The sequence below is a fragment of the Elephas maximus genome, chromosome 15 (genome assembly GCF_024166365.1).
Source record: "Elephas maximus indicus isolate mEleMax1 chromosome 15, mEleMax1 primary haplotype, whole genome shotgun sequence".
NCBI lineage: Eukaryota > Metazoa > Chordata > Mammalia > Proboscidea > Elephantidae > Elephas > Elephas maximus.
In genome coordinates this window covers 254,845-276,776 of record NC_064833.1, presented here as the reverse complement: position 1 = coordinate 276,776, position 21,932 = coordinate 254,845, and the positions used below count along the sequence as shown (strand labels likewise).

Here is a 21,932-nt window from a genome sequence, read left to right as displayed (position 1 = left end):
TTGAGACGGCCCGTAAAAAAGTCCAATTATGACACGCTCTCAAGATTGCTGCATGCCTGAGTCCTGCCCCTCGCCCCCTGCTGGCTTTATAACAGGCCTGGCAGTCCTCTTACACTCCTACACCAGCGGAATCAGTCCTCCCATACTCCTACACCACCAGAATCAGTCCTCCCACACTCCTACACCACCAGAATCAGTCCTCCCACACTCCTACACCACCAGAATCAGTCCTCCCACACTCCTACACCACCAGAATCAGTCCTCCCACACTCCTACACCACCAGAATCACTCCTCCCACACTCCTACACCACCAGAATCAGTCCTCCCACACCCCTACACCACCAGAATCAGCCCTCTTACACTCCTACACCACCAGAATCAGTCCTCCTACACTCCTACACCACCAGAATCAGTCCTCCTACACTCCTACACCACCAGAATCAGACCTCCCACACTTGTACACCACCAGAATCAGTCCTCCCACACTCCTACACCACCAGAATCAGTCCTCCCACACTCCTACACCACCAGAATCAGTCCTCCCACACTCCTACACCACCAGAATCAGTCCTCCCACACTCCTACACCACCAGAATCAGTCCTCCCACACTCCTACACCACCAGAATCAGTCCTCCCACACTCCTACACCACCAGAATCAGCCCTCCCACACTCCTACACCACCAGAATCAGCCCTCCTACACTCCTACACCACCAGAATCAGCCCTCCCACACTCCTACACCACCAGAATCAGCCCTCCTACACTCCTACACCACCAGAATCAGTCCTCCTACACTCCTACACCAACAGAATCAGTCCTCCTATACTGCTACACCACCAGAATCAGCCCTCCCACACTCCTACACCACCAGAATCAGCCCTCCTACACTCCTACACCACCAGAATCAGCCCTCCCACACTCCTATACCACCAGAATCAGCCCTCCCGCACTCCTACACCACCAGAATCAGCCCTCCTACACTCCTACACCACCAGAATCAGCCCTCCCGCACTCCTACACCACCAGAATCAGCCCTCCCGCACTCCTACACCACCAGAATCAGCCCTCCTACACTCCTACACCACCAGAATCAGCCCTCCTACACTCCTACACCACCAGAATGAGTCCTCCTACACTCCTACACCACCAGAATCAGTCCTCCTACACCACCAGAATTAGTCCTCCTACACCACCAGAATCAGTCCTCCCACACTCCTACACCACCAGAATCAGTCCTCCTAGGCTCCTACACCGCCAGAATCAGCCCTCCTACACTCCTACACCACCAGAATCAGTCCTCCCACACTCCTACACCACCAGAATCAGTCCTCCCACACTCCTACACCACCAGAATCAGTCCTCCCACACTCCTACACCACCAGAATCAGTCCTCCCACACTCCTACACCACCAGAATCACTCCTCCCACACTCCTACACCACCAGAATCAGTCCTCCCACACCCCTACACCACCAGAATCAGCCCTCTTACACTCCTACACCACCAGAATCAGTCCTCCTACACTCCTACACCACCAGAATCAGTCCTCCTACACTCCTACACCACCAGAATCAGACCTCCCACACTTGTACACCACCAGAATCAGTCCTCCCACACTCCTACACCACCAGAATCAGTCCTCCCACACTCCTACACCACCAGAATCAGTCCTCCCACACTCCTACACCACCAGAATCAGTCCTCCCACACTCCTACACCACCAGAATCAGTCCTCCTACACTCCTACACCAACAGAATCAGTCCTCCTATACTGCTACACCACCAGAATCAGCCCTCCCACACTCCTACACCACCAGAATCAGCCCTCCTACACTCCTACACCACCAGAATCAGCCCTCCCACACTCCTATACCACCAGAATCAGTCCTCCCACACTCCTACACCACCAGAATCAGCCCTCCTACACTCCTACACCACCAGAATCAGCCCTCCCGCACTCCTACACCACCAGAATCAGCCCTCCCGCACTCCTACACCACCAGAATCAGCCCTCCTACACTCCTACACCACCAGAATCAGCCCTCCTACACTCCTACACCACCAGAATGAGTCCTCCTACACTCCTACACCACCAGAATCAGTCCTCCTACACCACCAGAATTAGTCCTCCTACACCACCAGAATCAGTCCTCCCACACTCCTACACCACCAGAATCAGTCCTCCTAGGCTCCTACACCGCCAGAATCAGCCCTCCTACACTCCTACACCACCAGAATCAGCCCTCCCACACTCCTACACCAGCAGAATCAGCCCTCCTACACTCCTACACCACCAGAATCAGCCCTCCCACACTCCTACACCACCAGAATCAGCCCTCCTACACTCCTACACCACCAGAATCAGTCCTCCTACACTCCTACACCAACAAAATCAGTCCTCCTATACTGCTACACCACCAGAATCAGTCCTCCCACACTCCTACACCACCAGAATCAGTCCTCCTACACTCCTACACCAACAAAATCAGTCCTCCTATACTGCTACACCACCAGAATCAGTCCTCCCACACTCCTACACCACCAGAATCAGTCCTCCCACACTCCTACACCACCAGAATCAGCCCTCCCGCACTCCTACACCACCAGAATCAGCCTTCCTACACTCCTACACCACCAGAATCAGCCCTCCTACACTCCTACACCACCAGAATGAGTCCTCCTACACTCCTACACCACCAGAATCAGTCCTCCTACACCACCAGAATTAGTCCTCCTACACCACCAGAATCAGTCCTCCCACACTCCTACACCACCAGAATCAGTCCTCCTAGGCTCCTACACCGCCAGAATCAGCTGGAAAACGCCCAGCCAGCTCGCTGGGAACAGAAGGAGTTGAGAGGTCGAGCTCTGCCCACCAGCAGCACAGGGGAGGATTTAACCGCCTGGACATCGCTGGGCAGTCAAAGCGAGGCTCTGCCTCCCCCAAGAGGCCTTCCTTGGAAAGACAGTGACTACAAGGTGGCGGCAGATACCCTGGTATCATAGTGGTTAAGGGGTATGGCTGCTAACCAAAAGGTCTGCAGTTCAAATCCACCACAGGCTCCTTGGAAACTCTATGGGGCAATTCTACTCTGTCCTATAGCATCACTATGAGTCACGATCAACTTGACAGCAACAGGTTTTAAAAGGTGGTGGCATGTGGAATTAAAACAAATTAATACAGTGAACTACCACTGTCAGTTCACCTTTTTCTCAATCCTAATTTTTTAATGCCTATAATCTTCTAAACTTTATAGTGTGGCATCCCAACCATTCTGCTTTATATTTAATAGTTCCTTCGACAGCAGTGGGTTTGGTTTTTTTGGTTTTTTACCAGAATAGTTCTATGCTCCTAAATGACCAACCAAACTTCCAATTGCCTCAGTGTAGTTTATTTGGTGGCTTGCGTGTTGCTTTTATGCTGGAAGCTATGCCACTGGTATTTCAAATACCAGCAGGGTCACCCATGGTGGACAAGTTTCAGCTGAGCTTCCAGACTAAGACAGTCTAGGAAGAAGGACCCGGTGCTCTACTTCTGAAAAAATGGCCAGTGAAAACCTTATGAATAGCAGTAAAACATTGTCTGATACAGTGTTGGAAGATAAGCCCCCCAGGTCGGAGGGTACTCAAAATATGACTGGGGAAGAGCTGTCTCCTCAAAGTAGAGATGACCTTAATGACGTGGATAAAGCTTTCAGGACTTTCATTTGCTGATGTGGCATGACTCAGAATGAGAACAGCTGCAAACATCCACTAATAATCAGAATGTGAAATGTATGAAGTATGAATCTACGAAAATTTCAAGTCATCAAAAATGAAATGGAACATATAAAGATCAATATCCTAGGCATTAGTGAGCTGAGATGGACTGGTATTGGCCATTTTGAATTGGGCAATCATATATGGTCTACTATGCCAGGAATGACAAACTGAAGAGGAGTGGTGTAACATTCATCGTCAAAAAGAATATTTCAAGATCTAGCCTGAAGAACAGTGCTATCGGTGATAGGATAATACCCACATGCCTACAAGTTAGACCAGTTAATACAACTATTATTCAAGTTTACGCACCAACCACAGAGGCCAAAGGTGAAGAAATTGAAGATTTTTACCAACTTCTGAGGTCTGAAATTGATCAAACATACAATCAACATGTAATGATAATTACCAGTGATTGGAACATGAAAGTTGGAAACAAAGAAGGATTGGTAGTTGGAAAATATGCCCGTGGTGATAGAAATGACACCAGAGATCGCATGACAGAATTTTGCAAGACGCACGTCTAATGCACCGCAAATACCTTTTTTCAACAACATAAACAGTAACTATACACATGGGCCTCACTGGTTGGAATAGACAGGCGTCAAAATGACTACATCTGTAGAAAGAGATGATGGAAAAGCTCAATATCATCAGTCAGAGCAATGCCAGGAGCTGACTGTGGAATTTGCTCATATGCAAGTTCAAGATGAAGCTGAAAAATATTAAAACAAATCCATGAGAGCCAAAGTATGACCTTAAGTATATTCTACCTTAATTTAGAGACCATATCAAGAATAGACTTGATGCATTGAACACTAATGACCAAAGACCAGATGAGTTGTGAGATGACATCAAGGACATCATACATAAAGAAAGCAAAAGGTCTTTAAAAAGACAATAAAGAAAGTAAAGACCAAAATGGGTGTCAGAAAAGACTCTGAAATTTGCTCTTGAATGTAGAGCAGCTAAAGCAAAAGAAAGAAATGATGAAGTAAAAGAGCTGAACAGAAGATTTCAAAGGGCAGCTCAAGAAGACAAAGTATTATAATGAAATGTGCAATGACCTGGAGTTAAAAAACCAAAACGGAAGAACACATTTCACATTTCCCAAGCTGAAAGAACTGAAGTAAAAATTCAAACTTTGAGTTGTAATAGGAAGGATTCTATGAGCAAAATATTGAATGACACAGCAAACGTCAAAAGAAGATGGAAAGAATGCACAGAGTCCGTGTACCAAAAAGAACTGGTCGATGTTCAGTCACTTCAGGCGGCAGCGTATGATTAAAAACCGATGGTATTGAAGGAAGAAGTTCAAGCTGCACTGACAGCATTGGCGAAGAACAAGGCTCCAGGAAATGACAGAATACAAATTCAGATGTTTCAAAAAATGGATGCCGTGGTGGAGGTGCTCACCTGCCTATGCCAAGAGATTTGGAAGATATCTACCTGGCCAAATGACTGCAAGAGATCCATATTTGTGCCCATTTGAAAGAAAGGTGATCCAACAGAATGTGAAAATTATCAAACAATATCATTAATATCACATGCAACAAAAATGACTGCAGCAGTACCTCGACAGGGATCTGCCAGAAATTGAGGCCAGATTCAGAAGAGGATGTGGAACATGGGATATTATTGCTGATATCAGATGGATCTTGACTGAAAACGGAGAATACCAGAAAGATGTTTATCAGTATTTTATTGACTCTACTTGTGTTTTACTATCCTGTTAACTAGTGCTGCTGCAACAGAAATACCACAAGTGAATGGCTTTAACAAAGAGAAATTTATTCTCTCACAGTCTAGGAGGCTAGAAGTCCAAATTCAGGGTGCCAGCGCCAGGGGAAGGCTTTCTTCCTCTGTCAGTTCTGGGGGAAGACCCTTCTCATCAATCTTCCCCTAGTCAAGGAGAGCTCAACACAGGGACCTTGGGTCCAAAGGACGTGCTCTGCTCCCGGCTCTGCTTTCTTGGTGGTAGGAGCTCCCCCCTCCTGCTCACTTCTCTCTTTAATATCTCCAAAGAGATTGACTCAAGACAACCTAGTTTTGTAGACCGAGTCCTGTCCTCTTTAACATAACTGCCTCTAATCCTGCCTCATTAACATCATAGAGGTAGAATCTACAGCACATAGGAAAATCACATCTGATGACAAGATAGTGGACAATCACACAATACTGGGAATCATGGCCTAGCCAAGTTGACACACATTTTTGGGGGACACAATTCAATCCATAACACTGACTATGCAAGGGCATTTGACTGTGTGGATCATAGCAAATTATGGATAATACTGTGAAGAACGGGAATTCCAGAACACTTACTTGTGCTCTTGAGGAACCTGTATGTAGACCAAGAGGCAGTCATTCAAACAGAACAAGTGCACACTGCATGGTTTAAAATCAGGAAAGGTGTGTGTCAGTGTTGTATCCTTTCACCATACTTATGCAAGGTGTATGCTGAGCAAATAATCTGAGAAGCTGGGCTATAGGAAGAACAGGGTATCAAGATTGGAGGAAGACTCATTAACAACCTGCAGTATGCAGATGACACCTTGCTTGCTGAAAGCGAAGAGGACTTGAGGCACTTACTGATGAAGCTCAAAGACGACAGCCTTCAGTATGGGTTACACCTCAACATAAAGAAAACAAAAATCGAATGAGCTTCTTGGAGCAGACACATGAGACTATGTTGGCATCGCCTGTCTGGAGGCGAGATGAGAGGACAGAGGGGGTCAGAAGCTGGCCGAATGGACACAAAAAGAGAGAGTGGAGGGAAGGAGTGTGCTGTCTCATAAGGGGTAGAGCAATTAGGAGTATATACCAAGGTGTATACAAATTTTTGTATGAGAGATTGACTTGATTTGTAAACTTTCACTTAAAGCACAATAAAAAAAATCCTCACAACTGGACCAATAAGCAACATCATGATAAATGCAGAAAAGATTGAAGTTGTCAAAGATTTCATTTGACTCAGATCCACAATCAACACCCATGGAAGCAGCAGTCAAACAATCAAATGATACATTGCATTGGGCAAATCTTCTGCAAAAGGCCTCTTTAAAGATGTCATGTTGAGGACTAAAGTGTGCTTGACCCAAGCCGTGGTATTTTCCATTGCCTTATGTGCATGTGAAAGCTGGACAATGAATAAGGAAGACCGAAGGGTTGATGCCTTTGAATTATGGTGCTGGCAAAGAATACTGAATATACCGCAGACTGCCAGAAGAACAAACAAGTCTGTCTAGGAAGAAGTACAACCAGAGGGCTCCTTGGAAGCCAAGATGGTGAGATTTCATCTCACGTACTTTGGATATATTATCAGGAGGGACCAGCCCCTGGAAAAGGACATCAGGCTTGGTAAGGTAGAAACCAAAAAACCAACCCGTTGCCGTTGAGTTGATTTCAACTCATGGTGACCCTATAGGACAGAGTAGAACTGCCTCATATGATTTCCAAAGAGCAGCTGGTGGATTCAGACTCCTGACTGTTTTGGTTAGTGGCTAAGCTCTTAACCACTGTGCCACCAGGGCTCTGGCAAGGTAGAGGGTTAACAAAAAAGAGGAATACCCTTGATGAGATGGATTGACATAGTGGCTACTACAATGAGCTGAAACATAAAAACGATTGTTGAGGATAGAGCAGGACCAGGCAGTGTTTCTGTTGTATATGGGGTTGATATGAGTTGGAACTGACTAGCAGGCATCCATCAAAAAGTACAGTGAAAACTGTGAGAGTCAGAACTGGATGGGACTGCCTTGTTTTTCTGGGTCTTGCAAGTTTTCCATCTTTGACAGGGTGCAATCACCACTTTTCTATTGCTCTCTATTTAGTGAAAAAAATTTGAGTTTTCTGTCTCTGACAGGTTTCTGCCTTACACAGTTTCCGGCTTTTACAGGTTTTACTGTACTAAAAAACTGTGTTACAACTCTCCTGCCACATGATCCTAATGTAATCCATATCTCAGATATAAAATCCATATGGAGACAAACCCTGACAACGCTGCCTGTAGAGCAAGATCAGAAAAAGCAATCAACGAGGACAAAAACAATGTCTCCCTCCCCTCACGCTGCTCCAGTTGCCAGTTGTTCCCCAGGTTGCTGGGTGCCTCATCTCTCAACACCCTTCAGGTGCTGAGAAACCTTGTCTCTACACATTGAATACTGACCATATGACCAGGTTGGCTTTGGCCACGCCACCTCACTTGGAACTGAGTTGGGATAATAACTCCTAAAGCAGGGTACTTGTGCTCATCAGCTCTCTTGCTAGAGAAAAGGCAACAAACACATCCCATCCGATTGACAAGACCTTACTCTAACCAAATGCCACAGAGTTGACTCCAACTCATAGCAACCTTACTCTTTGTTGTTAGCTGCAGTGGAGTTGACTCTGACTCATGGCGATGCCACGTATGTCCGAGTAGAGCTGTGCTGCACAGAGTTTTCAAGACTGTGACCTTTGGGAAGCAGATTGCTAGAACTTTCTTCCCAGATGCCTCTGGGTGGATTTGAACCACCAACTTTTTTGGCTAGTAGTCAAGCACTTAATGTTTGTGCAACCCAGTGACTCCTAACCTTTCTCTATACCTGCCCAAGTGACTCAGGTGCCCAGAGGCTGTTCTAGGAACTTCCCTTCTATCAGAGAAAAACATTTATCAGCAATGCTTGGGCTCCAGGGCCTACATTACTCTTCCTAGTCAGGGTAGGGGTGAGGGTCTCACTCAAGGTTGAACAGGATTGGCCAATACTGGCTACTCTGCTGTTGTGTATAGATATATTGGCCTCTGACTGTCTCCCACAAGCCTTAATATGTCTACGTGATGGGTCTTCTCTCAGGAGCACTGACAAGAGAGTCCCATGATATCATTTCATTTCACCTGAAATAACCCAAAAGACAATTAGATAGCAGAACTCAACGCCATGTTTTATTTCATGTTCTAAGTATGCAACAGCCCAATTCCACCATAAGTTTAGAATAACTTAATCAGTACTTTAGTCAAAATTATCACAAAATAGGAGCTGTTAAAAAAAAAAAAAATCCACTGCCATCAAGTTGATTCTGACTCATAGTAGCCCTAAAGAACAGAGTAGAATTGCCTCATAGAGTTTCCAGGGCTATAATCTTTACAGAAGCAAACGGCCACATCTTTCTCCCACAGAGCAGCTGGTGGGTTAGAACCACCTATCTCTCGGTTAGCAGCCAAGTGCTTTAACCACTACACCACCAGGGCTGCTTGCAGTGTTTTATAAAACTATGTGGCTCTTAATTTTTTCCCAGACAATACAGGCTCACGTGTGCCCTCAATAAACCTTCCTGCATAACGAGAGAACTTTCTAGGGTGATAAAGTTCTATGTCTTGATACAGGTTTGGTTTACAAAGAGGCATTTGTTTGTTAAAAGGCAGCAAATTTACACTTACAAGTTGTTCATTTCATTGATGTAAATTTCATCTTAAAAGAGGAAAAATAAACAAGTACTGATTTCTTATTAATGGTATATATGTATTTAAGGGAAGTGAAAACAAAAAATAAGTGGTTTATTGGCTCAATAAGGATTTTGAAGTGGCCATTATAATCATCCTCAATTAAGTAAAACAAAACATGAAAATCTCAGGGAGGTGGGAAGTCTCAGCAGAAAAGCAGAAATAGTTAAAAAAAAAAAAAAAAAAAACACCTTGGAACTGAAAATAACAATTTCTGAAATAATACACTCGGTGATGGACTTATCAGATGAATGAACGTGAAAAAAGAAAGAGTAAATGACCTTAAAGATGGCTTAATAGAAATTATCCGAAGTAAGGAACACAGACAAAAAAGATTTTAAAAATAATAAACAGTTTCAGGGACATGTTAGATGAAATAAATGGTCAAACATATGTGTGGTGAAATGAGTTCCTTTATGTGGCCTTTTGCCTTGGTTCTTTGGAAAAATATTTGAGAGATTTTCCCCCTAATCCCTAAGGAGTTACCTTTGGCCTAATTTTCTATCCTAGAGGGTTTATTACTTTTGTCCAGGTTGATTGACATTTCCTGGGCAAGCTGTAAACAACTTGACTTTTTGTCTGGTCCTGAGCTGCAGCCTGCCCTGTGACTGGTATGCAACTTGCTGGGATTGGTCAACATACCCATGCAAATAAAGTGACTATGGACTATGCAAATAAAGTGACTACTGCCAACTATGCAAATGAAGTATCTGTGGCCTACCGAGAGGGCATTGATCAGTTTGTGGCACCATACTGGTAGGGGCCACACCTTGAAATTGACAAGGAGTTGTGTATATATGCTGGCAACCCCACAGAGACTTTTGAGACAGAAAGAAGCAGGAAGAGAAACAGCAGGAAGCAGAAGGAAGAAAGAAAAGAAACAGGGAGAGAGGAGGAAAGGAATCCCCTAAAAGAGTTATAAAATGGTTCAAGAGCTGTAACACTGAAGAGAGCAAGAGGCCCGGAAGGAGCCCAGAAGCAGCGAAACTTCAGCAGAGCCAAGAGGAGGTCCATTCTGAGGGGGCTGAGGAGAAGCCTGCACAGCTGAGAGAGCTGTCCTGCACTGAAGGGAGAATTTTTCTACATGCTTCCTGATCCTGACCCTGCATTGTATCCTGTTACTGCCATACTTACTTATTGATCCAGTTGCGAGGATTTTTGTTTTCTTTACGTTAAGGTGTAAGTCATACTGAAGGCTGTAGTTTTTGATCTCCATCAGTAAGTGCTTCAAGTCCTATTCACTTTCAGCAAGCAAGGTTGTATCACCTGCATATTGCAGGTTGTTAATGAGTCTTCTTCTAATCCTGATGCTGCATTCTTCTTCATACAGTCCAGCTTCTCGGATTATTTGCTCAGCATACAGATTGAATAAGTATGGTGAGAGGATACAACCCTGATGCACACCTTTCCTGATTTTAAATCACGCAGTATCCCTTATTCTGTTCTAACTACTGCCTCTTGGTCTGTGTACAGGTTTTGCATGAGCACATTCAAGTGTTCTCGAATTCTCATTCTTTGCTATGTTATCCATAGTTTGTTATGATCCACGGAGTCAAATGCCTTTGCATAGTCAATAAAACACAGGCAAACATTCTGGTATTCCCTGTATCTTAGTTATCTAGTGCTGCTATAACAGAAATACCACAAGTGAATGGCTTTAACAAAGAGAAATTTATTCTGTCACAGTCTAGGAGGCTAGAAGTCTGAATTAAGGGTGCCAGCTCCAGGCGAAGGCTTTCTCTTTCTGTTGGCTCTGGGGAAAGGTCCTTGTCATCAATCTTCCCCTGGTCCTGGAGTTTCTCAGTACAGGGACCCCAGGTCCAAAAAGGACACGCTCCCCTCACCGGTTCTTCATTCTTGGTGGCATGAGATACCCTGGTCTCTCTGTTTGCTTCTCTCTTTTATATCTCAAAAGAGATTGACTCATGATACAACCTAATCTTGTAGATTGAGTTTTGCCTCATTAACATAACTGCCTCTCATCCTGCCTCATTAACATCATAGAGGCAGGATTTACAACACGTAGGAAAATCACATGAGATGACAAAACGGTGGACAACCACACAATACAGGGAATCATGGCTTAGCCAAGTTGACACGCATTTTGGGGGGACACAATTCAATCCATAAAACCCTGCTTTCAGCCAAGATCCATCTGATATCCCTCATTCTACATCTTCTTCTGAATTCGGCCTGAAATTTCTGGCAGTTCCCTGTCGATTTACTGCTGCAACAGTTTTTGAATTATCGTCAGCATGATTTTACTTGCATGTGATATTAATTACATTGTTTAATAATTTCCAAAGTCCATTGGATCATCTTTCTTTGTAATGGGCACAAACACGGATCTCTTCCAGTCAGTTAGCCAGGTAGCTCTCTTCCAAATTTCTTGGCATAGACAAGTGAGCACTTGTAGGGCTGCATCCATTTGTTGAAACATCTCAATTTGTATTCCATCAATTCCTGGAGCCTTGTTTTTTGGCAATATCTTCAGTGCGGTTTGGACTTCTTCCTCCAGTACCATCGGTTCCAGATCATACGCTGCCTCCTAAAATGGTTGAATGTCGGCCAATTCTTTTTGGCACAATGACTATGTATTCCTTCCATCTTCGTATCATGTTTCCTCTGTTGTTCAATTTTTTGCCCTTAAAATCCTTTAATTTTGCAACTCAAAGCTTGAATTTTTCTTCAGCTTTTTCAGCTTGTGAAATACCAAGTGTGTTCTTCCCTTTTGGTTTTCTATCTCCAGGTCTTTGCACATTTCGTTATAACACTTTACTTTGTCTACTTGAGCTGTCCTTCGAAATCTTCTGTTCAGCTCTTTTACTTCATCATTTCTTCTATTTGCTTTAGCTATTCTACATTCAAGAACAAATTTCAGAGTCTCTTCTGATACCCATTTTGGTCTTTCCATTCTTTCCCGTCTTTTTAAAAACCTTTTGCTTTCTTCATGTATGATGTCCTTAATGTCATCCCACAACTTGTCTTTGGTCATTAGTGTTCAATGTGTCAAATCTTTTATTGAAATGATCTCTAAATTCCAGGGGATATACTCAAGGTCATACTTTGGCTCTTGTGGAATTGTTTTAATATTTTTCAGCTTTGACTTGAACTTGCATATGAGCAATTGATGGTCTGCTCTGCATTTGGCCTGTGGCCTTGTTTTGATGAATGATATTGGGCTTCTTTCTACAGACGTAGTTGATTTGATTCCTCTGTGTTCCTTCTAGTGAGGTCCGTGAAGCAGCACTCAAGAAATCAAATGACATATTGCGCTGGGCAAATCTGCTGGAAAAGACCTTTTTAAAGTGTGAAAAAGGAAAGATGTCATTTTGAGGACTAAGGTGCACCTGACCCTAGCCATGGTATTTTCTATTGCCTCATATGCATGCAAAGGCTGGACAATGAATAAGGAAGACGGAAGAATTGATGCCTTTGAATTGTGGTGTTGGTGAAGAACACTGAATATACCATGGACTTTCAGAAGATTGAACAAATCTGTCACGGAAGAAATACAGACAGAATGCTCCTTAGAAGCGAGGATAGCCAGACTTCATCTCATATACTTTGGACATTTTATTAGTAAGGACCAGTGCCTCGAGGACATCATGATTGGTAAAACAGAGGGTCAGTGAAATAGTGGAAAACCATCAACAAGATGGATTGGCCGAATGGCTGCAAACAATGGGTTCAAACACAGCAATGATTGTGAGGATGGCACAGGACTGGGCAGTGTTTTGTTCTGTGGTACATAGGGCTGCTGAGTCAGAACTGATTCAACAACACCTAATAACACTACTTCCTTAATAAACCACTTCACTGTAAGCACAGTCTGTGAGTTCTGTGTGGCCATTGCAACAGATTATTGAACTCAGAAGCAAAGTAAAGAGGCCATGGGTGGGACGGCTGGTGTCAGATTTGGTAAAAAAGTTGGAATGTGGAGGTATGTCTGACCTCCACCTCGTGGGATCCTGCTTTGGGCTGTTCCTGGTCATCATCCCCTCTGAAGTTAGGTTCTGATGTTACCACTACTACTACCATTTTACAATATGTATAATTAGGATCCCAGAAGGACATCAGAGAGAGATTGGTGCAGAAAAAAACTGAAGAAATAATGGCTGAAAATTTCCCAATTTTGATGAAAGACAGAAATTTGCAGAATCAAGGTGCTAAGTAAACACTAAGCAGAATACAGAAAGAAGCCCATACTGAGGCACTTCATAGTCAAACTGTTGAAAACCTAAATTAAAGAGCAAGTGTTAAAAGCAGCAAGAGAATGACATATAAGGGAATAATAATCCAATCAACAGCTGACTCCTTATCAAAAATCATGGAGGCCAGAAAAAGATGGAGCAATATCTTTAAAGTGCAGGAAAAACAAACAAACCTGTGAATTCAGATTTCTGTATCAAAAGAAAATATCACTCAAGAATGACAGCAGCCAAAGTCTCAAAGGAGAAACTAGTCTACAGGGCTAATAACCTGCACAAGCCATACTTCATCTACCCTGAGACCAGAAGAAAGAGATGGTGCTCAGTTAGTACCACCAACTGTTCTTATCAGGGCCACAACAGATGGACTCTGATAGAATGGGAGAAAAACACAGAATAGAAGTGAAATTCTTAAAAAGTCCAGACTTACCAGACCAGTTGAGACTGGAGGACTACCTAAGACTATCGCCCTGAGATACTCTTTAAATGTTGAACTGAAACTATCCCCTGAGGCCACCTTTTAGCGAAATAACAGATTGACACACAAAATAAAGGATATTACAGGTGACTATGGTGCTCCACTAAAAAACCATCTACATGGGGTCAAAAGGTCAACAATTACTCTAAAGCAAAGATGAGAAGATAAGGGAGCAGAGAAACTAGAGTACTGGAAACGGAACATCATGATGGATGCAAGTACATTGTGAAAAATGTAACTAATGTCACTGAATAATTTGGACAGAAATAGTCAAATGGGAACCTACCTAATTTGCTGTGTAAGCTTCCACCAAAAACACAATAAAACATTATTTAAAAAAAAAAAAAGAAGGAAAGCAAAATACAGGTACTTTCAGAGAATTGTTTTTGAAGACCTGCACCATGAGAAATGCTAAAGAAAGTTCTTTAGGCCAAAAGGAAATAAAACCAGATAAAAGCTCAGATCCTTAGAAAGGAATAAAGAGCACTGGACATGAAAATTATTAAACGCAAAACACTATTTTTTGGCCTTTTTCCTCAAGTTTTTGTAGGCTATATACTCTTTAAAACTAAAATTATAATATTGTTTTGTGTAGTTTAAAGATGTGTATAAATGTATTATGTATAACAACATAATAACAAAAAATAGGGAGGATGGTCCAGAGGTTGCACGGTTTCTATATTTTATGTGACATACTATAAAATAAACTGTAAGTAGACTGTGAAACCTAAATGTGTATATTGTAATCCCTAGGATAAACACTATAAAAAATAATGCAAAAAGGTTACTTAAAAAACAACCAGGAATATTAAAACGGAGTTCTAAAAAACATTCGAAATAAACCAGACAGGCAGGGAAGAGGTACAGAGGAACAAAAAAAAGAAGAGACAAGTATAAAATAAAAATATTATTCACAAGAGCCTTTATGAACCATATCAATAATTGCATTAAATATTAATAGGCTAAACATTCCAATTAGAAGCCAAAATTTGACTGAATGCATAAGAAACTAGACCCAGCTGTATGATGTCTACAAGAGATGTATTTTAAGTACAAAGATACATATAGGTTGAAATTAAGTGGATGGAAAAAGTTGTACCATGCTAACAGTAAGTATAAGAAGGCTGGAATTACTATGTTAATATCAGATAAAATATATTTCAAAACAAAATTATCAGAGATTAAAAGGGACCGTTAAAATGATAATCATAAATATGTATGTGCCTAACGTAGCTGCTTCAAAATACATGAAGCAAAAACTGAAAAAAAAAAAAAAAAGAAAGGACAGACAATTCTATAACCACAGTTGGATAGTTTAACACCCTTCTCTTGGCAACTGACAGGATATCTTCAGCGAAGACAGAAAATCTGAACAACCTAGACAACGAAGTCAATCAATCAACCACCTTGACTTGACTGATATTTAAATACCACCACAATGCAGAATACTCAATCTTAAGTGTATGTGATCTATTTACCAGGACAGACCATAGTTTGGGTCATAAAGCAAGAGCCGATAAATATACAAAGAATAAAATCATATACAGTATGTTCTCTGACCATAAAGGAACTAAATTAGAAATTAATAACGATAAGATAACTAGAAAACACCATTTAGAAATTAAACAACACATGTCTAAATAGTCACTGAGTCAAAGAAATTACAACAAAAATCACATATTTTGAACAAAATGATAATGAAAATACAACATATGAAAATTTGTCGGGTGCATCTAAAGCTATCCTTAAAGGAAATTTTATAATTTTAAATGCCTATATGAGAAATATAGATGAAATACTTCATCTCACATACTTTGGACATGTCATCAGGAGGGATCAGCCCCTGGAGAAGAACATCATGCTTGGCAGAGGTTCAGCAAAAAAGTGGAAGACCCTAAGTGAGATGGGTTGACACTGTGGCTACAACAACGCACTCAAGCGTAACAACGACTGTGACGGTGCAGGACTGGTCAGCGCTTCGTTCCATTGTACATAGGGCCACTATGAGTCAGAGTCTACTCAACAGCACCTAGTATAACAACATGTTAGACAAGAAATAATACTTTAAATCAATTATCTAAGCTTCTACCTTTAGAAACTAAAGGCTTCATACAACCAATTTTGAATGTGCATGAATTTTGGATATATTATTCATAAGAGTCTTTCTGAATAAACTATCACAAGACAAGCTTCAGACAACCAAGAGATGGATGGAGAAAATGCTGGTAAAAGGACCAGAGGTAAATGACGCATATACGTCACTGCAGATCTAAGGGAATAACAAAGGTGAGGACACAGGTGATGAAGTGGTCTCTGACCTGACAAAGCAGAAACAACACAACCAACCAAAAACTGGAGACTAAAGTAAACATTTTTTTAAAGGACAGTATTGGCTAAAAATAATAATAAATAAAATATAAATAAAAAATCCGAGAAGCTGGACTATATGAAGAAGAACGGGGCATCGGGATTGGAGGAAGACTCATTAACAACCTGCGTTATGCAGATGACACAACCTTGCTTGCTGAAAGCGAAGAGGACTTGAAGCACTTACTAATGAAGATCAAAGACCACAGCCTTCACTATGGATTACGCCTCAACATAAAGAAAACAAAAATCCTCACAACTGGACCAATGAGCAACATCGTGATAAATGGAGAAAAGACTGAAGTTGTCAAGGATTTCATTTTACTTGGATTCACAATCAACAGCCATGGAAGCAGCAGTCAAGAAATCAAAAGACGCATTGCATTGGGCAAATCTGCTGCAAAGGACCTCTTCAAAGTGTTGAAGAGCAAAGATGTCACCCTGAAGACTAAGGTGCACCTGACCCAAGCCATGGTATTTTCAATCACATCATATGCATGTGAAAGCTGGACAATGAATAATGAAGACCGAAGAAGAACTGACTCCGTTGAATTGTGGTGTTGGCGAAGAATATTGAATATACCATGGACTGCCAAAGGAACAAACAAATCTGTCTTGGAAGGAGTACAGCCAAAATGCACCTTAGAGGCAAGGATGGCGAGACTGTGTCTTACATACTTTGGACATGTTGTCAGGAGGGATCAGTCCCTGGAGAAGGGCATCATGCTTGGTAAAGTACAGGGTCAGCGGAAAAGAGGAAGACCCTCAACGAGGTGGACTGACACAGTGACTGCAACAATGGACTCAAGCATAGCAACAATTGTGAGGATGGCGCAGGACTGGGTAATGTTTCATTCTGTTGTGCATAGGGCCGCTATGAGTCGGAACCAACTCCATGGCACCTAACAACAACATCAACAACAATTAACTAAAATTGGGAGGTGGAGGAGAGGGGGTCAAGGGAGAAAAAGGATACAGGTACTATTTTACAGTTGAAACTGGTAGGGAATCAATAGCTATTGTCCAAAGAAAAAGGACAATAAAGTTATCACACAAAGAAAGGAATGAGGGTGCTATAAGAGTATAATTACAATCACTAAAGCAAGAACACAAACCTCCCTAATTATTAGAAGAACTGTACAGTTTTCAAAAGCAAAGCAAACAGATCAGGATGTGTGTACATGCTTCTATGTATATATGGCAGTGTTACAGATTGCCCCTTGAGAGGCCCATGGAGGGAGTGCCATCACCCAACCAGCCCCTCACTCTGGGGATGGGAAGCCATCCCGAGACTAGCTTCCTGCCCACCCTCACCTGGCCTGCAGCTTCTCAAGACCTCTGGTTCCTCAGCTTCCAGAAGATCTAGGACCCATAGCTCCTCCCCTTGCTCCATCTGGGAGATCAGCTCTGGCTTAGCAACAGAGAATCCTGTTGAAGGTAAGGACAATGGGTGAGCTGGTGTGGCCTGGGGAGCTGACCGTTGGACTTCCAAGGCCAGGAGAAGAGATAAGTGCAGTGTCACGGAAGCTTACTCAGACAGGTCAGCAGAGCTGAGGGGACTCTCAAGGTGGGGCAGGGGTGTCACAAAGGCTTCCGTGTATGGGAGGGACGGACACTGTGAGTGCTGAAGAAGAATTCACCCATTTGTTCTCCCACCCCTAGAGGGATGCCTGTGGGGCCAGGGGCATCTGGGTGAGAAGTCCCTGGAACTGAGGAGCAGGGCAGGCCCTACAATGGGGAGGAGGCAGCCCCTGTCATTCTGTAGAGACCAGACTGGTACCTGGGGACAAGGGGCAGGACTCTCCTCCTTGGGCTCCAAAGTGCTGAATCAACCCACCAAACTCTTTAGAGGCCCCCACTGGGAACCAGGGACAAGAGAGGCTCACCCAGGGAGGCCATGTTCCCGTAGTTCTCGAGCATCACGTCCCGGTAGAGTGCCCGCTGGTGCGGGCCCAGCTGCTTCCCCTCCGCTTGAGAGAAGTACACGGCCACATCCTGGAAGGTCAGGGGCACCTCCTCCTGCAACAACATGTCAGAGCTGTCTGGGGCGAAGTTCACTGCACCACAGACAGGTCCACGGGGCCCAGAGCCCTACTGTAGTCAGTAGCAACCACGGACTAGCTGTCTGTGTCGGCACAGCAAGGGCCAGCTGACCTTTTCAGCCATGGGGACTCCAGCAGACCCCTCAGAGCCCCTTTCCCAGGGAGATGACATGAGTTCAGATTCCAGAACCCTTTCTTTGAGAGTGCTTTGATGCCCTGGCTTTACCAGCTGCTGGGCTCAAAACTCCGGAGTGGGGAGTAAGACATGGCGGGCAGGGAGGAAGGTCAACTTACCCAGGACCTGGGTATTGACAGCTTGGCTGCCATTCTACTCCTGGGGAGATCCTGAGTGAGGCAGCCTGGCCTGGGACTTCCCCCACCCACCTTACTCTCAGGTGTGTGTTCAGGAAACCGAGGCTCTGCCCCTTCTCGGTGTTACTAAATCACTCTCTTAACTTCCACGCGTTAGGGGTGTGGAGTGAAGTATTGCCAAAATTGATTCCTAGTGTCTCCACCTGGGGCTAAGTTATGAGGCAGTCATTCTGCAGCCCCCCAGACCTGCCATAGTGACCACAGAGTCATTCCAGAAGCTCCTGCTGCAAATGGCTTACGTGTACTGCCAGAGCCCGGGTGGGGACTGGCTAAGCGGTGAAAGCTGGCAGCTACAGTACTCCAGAAACCCGCTAGTGCCCCTAGAATTGAGTCCAGGACAACCGGTTGCCAAAAGCAGCTTGGGTGGCATGCGCCCTGGGGACAGGCTGTGCAGCTCACCCCTGACAAGGCTGTGGGGATGAGGGAGGGCGATGGGTGGAGCTGAGTCTCCAAGTAAAGCCAGAAACCGCGTCATCCTCACCCCTTCCTCCCCACGCTCAGGTCAGCCCCATATCCTAGTCCCCCTTCCCTCCTGCCTCCTGAGACCAACCCGGGGGGCTCCTCACGATTCCAGCAGAGCCTCCCTGGCCGCGCCTCCTGCTGCTCCAGCCCCCCTGAAGCGGCCTCCCTCACAGCCCCGCGGCACTCTCGGTGGTCCCCCCGCAGGCCGCCCGCCCTCCAGCCCCCAACCGGGAGCCCCGAGTCACAGCAGGACGGTTTCTCCCCCGCCCCAGGTCACGTCCACCGCCGGCCCCTCTGCCCGGCACAGTCCTCCCTTAAATCTCTACCTGTGCCCCGGGTCACTAATGCAACCTCGGCGGGGCCCCCCACGCGCCCTCCCTAACCCGGCCACTTTCCATCATCTGAAGTTACCTTGTTCGCGTCCTCAGTCATCTCTGCACGCAGCCCGCGCCCCAGGCTGCAGGCGGTGCCCTCGGGGAGGCTCCCCTACGACTCAGTAGCCAAGAAGCGATTCGCACACCTGGCAAAGCCGGAGGGGTAAGGGCGGGGCAGGAGGGGGCGGGGCCGGGAGGGCGGGAGGGGCGGGGCGGGCGCGTCGAGTTGCGCACGCGCAGGACGCCCCGCCCCGCTTCCAGGTGGCCAGGAGGGTGCCTCGCACGCGCCCGCGCGCCTCGCCTCGCCGAGACTAACAAGGACCGGAAGCGGGTGCCGGGAGTCCCGCCCTGCCCCTGGGGTACTTCCGGGCGGCTCTAGGCTTCCTGCCAGTCTGTGGTCCGGTTGCCAGGTACCGACGGGCTGCGGAGGGACCGGCCTCCCCTCGTGCCCACTGATGGCGTTGGGGAACGGCCGCAGCCAGGGCGGGGGGGCAGGTGGCGGCCGGGGCCGGGGGGGGGCTGTGGCGGCGGGGGTGGGGGGGCTGTTCCCGGGGCCGGGGGGGGGCTGTTCCCGGGGCCAGGGCGTGGGGGTGTAGGGGAGGCTGTCGCCAGGGCGGGGCCTCGCGCTCCTCTCTGCAGCTCGCACTGCGTCCTGCCTGCCCCCAGGCCCTGGAGACGCTTCCTTTGGGACTGGATGTTTTGAGGTAGTTAACTCTGGTTGCATAGTGGTTAACTGCTAGGGCTGCTAACCAAAGGGTCAGCAGTTCAAATCCGCCAGGCGCTCCTTGGAAACTCTACGAGGCAGTTCTACTCTACCCTATAGGGTCGGTGTGAGTCGGCATCCACTCGAGGGCACTGGGTTTGGTTTTTTTTATTAACCTTGGTTGCATAGTGGGTAAGTGCTATGGCTGCTACCCAAAGGGTCGGCAGTTCATATCCGCCAGGCGCTCCTTGGAAACTCTATGGGGCAGTTCTGTGCTGTCCTATAGGGTCGCCATGAGTCAGAGTCAACTCGACGGCAGTGGGTTTGGTTTTGGTTTTTTGGGACTCGTCCTGTGCCACTTTCTATCCTGGGGCCACCGTTTCTCCCACCCGGACTGCACCACCAGCTTTCATTGGTCTCTCCTCCAGTCTCTGTCCCCTCCAGTCAGCCCACCACACTCAGACATACCATGTATTTCTCTTCATAACAACAAAATCGAATATAAAGATACTCAAATAAAACATGGTTAAAAAATAGCATTTGATAAAATTGAAGAGGAAGCATTGCAGATGAAGAGGACAAAATACGGAAAGGAAAAATTAAATGAAGTCAAGGATGACCTTGCCACTCAATATATGCCCTAGGCCCTGTATACTTTGCTACAGTTGTGTCACAAATTTAGTTTTGAGCTTGAGGCAATCGACAAGAAGAATGTCTGAAAGTTAAACACTATGCAAAGTTGTCACAGGAAAGCTGCCATGCACTATAAACAGTGCTGAGAAGAATGTGTGGTTAGACACCAGCCCTGCTGGTGGGAATGTGATTAGTACAATCTTGAAAATTACCTAAGCTGTATTTTAAAAAAAGAAGAAAAAAAAACCCAAACCCATATAAACCCAGTGCCGTCGAGTTGATTCCGACTCATAGTGACCCTATAGAGAGCCTTAAACATTTATATGCTCTAAGCAAGCAAGTCTACATCTAGGAATCTATTCAAGCAAATCACAAAAGTTTTAAAGACAGATCACTTAGAGCTGTTTTTAAACCAATTACCTCCATGTTGCTAAAACTAGTGGACATTTTTTTTTATCTTACTTGACCTCTCAGCAATATTTGACACAGTGGACTCTCTATCTGCCTTGAAACACTCTTACCTTATCATTAACGATACCGTAATTCCCACTGTTTTCTGCCCACCTCTCTGGATGCTCTTTCTTAATCTCCGTTGCTAGCTTCTCGTCTACCGAGTGTCTTCCTGGGCTTTCTCCTTATTTTACTCTACATTTTTCCCTAAGAGAGCTTACTCTATCCCATTTCTTCAATTACAGTTAGTTCAAAAATGTAAATTCACAATTTTAATCTCTACACCAGACCTTTTTTCTGAATTCCAGTCCTGAATAAATAACTGCCTACTCAACATATCCATTTGGGCTGACCATCCAAAGCGATCAGTGGAGGAGAGCGCAATATGGACTGGGTACCTGGGCACACTTTTGTTTTTATTCCTCACATTTACACTAAACAGGCCAGCCTCTTAGGAAGTGCCGGCAAGCAAGATACAGGCCCTTCTCCGAGTCAGCACAACTGGACTAAGCCAAAAGCTAAGAAGTTTCATGAATACAACCAAACACTTCGAGGGACAGAGTAGCAGGGGTGGGGGTCTGGGGACCATGGTTTCAGG

The 21,932-nt window shown here is 45.0% G+C and overlaps 2 protein-coding genes across 5 annotated transcripts in view; one reads left to right on the top strand and one right to left on the bottom strand.

The window, feature by feature from the left end:
• ZNF251 (zinc finger protein 251) overlaps window positions 1-19,701 on the bottom strand; it is a 66,084-nt gene extending 46,383 nt beyond the window's left edge. For 2 of the 4 annotated variants that reach the window (XM_049854393.1, XM_049854390.1), the window contains exons 1-3: window positions 19,586-19,701; window positions 18,185-18,317; window positions 17,613-17,726 (exon numbers count right to left, since the gene is read on the bottom strand). In XM_049854393.1, coding sequence (XP_049710350.1) covers window positions 17,613-17,726; window positions 18,185-18,317; window positions 19,586-19,606 — 268 coding nt within the window. In that variant the 5' untranslated portion in view covers window positions 19,607-19,701. Of the gene's footprint in view, window positions 1-16,580; window positions 16,888-17,612; window positions 17,727-18,184; window positions 18,318-19,585 lie in introns of those variants that run through there. The other 2 variants (XM_049854392.1, XM_049854391.1) reach the window with 2 other exon arrangements.
• A 123-nt stretch (window positions 19,702-19,824) lies between these two features.
• The window catches only part of COMMD5 (COMM domain containing 5), a 27,032-nt gene continuing 24,924 nt past the window's right edge, over window positions 19,825-21,932 (top strand). The window contains exon 1 of the mRNA XM_049854422.1: window positions 19,825-19,958. The gene's annotated coding sequence lies outside the window, so the exon portion shown is untranslated. The remainder of the gene's footprint in view (window positions 19,959-21,932) is intronic.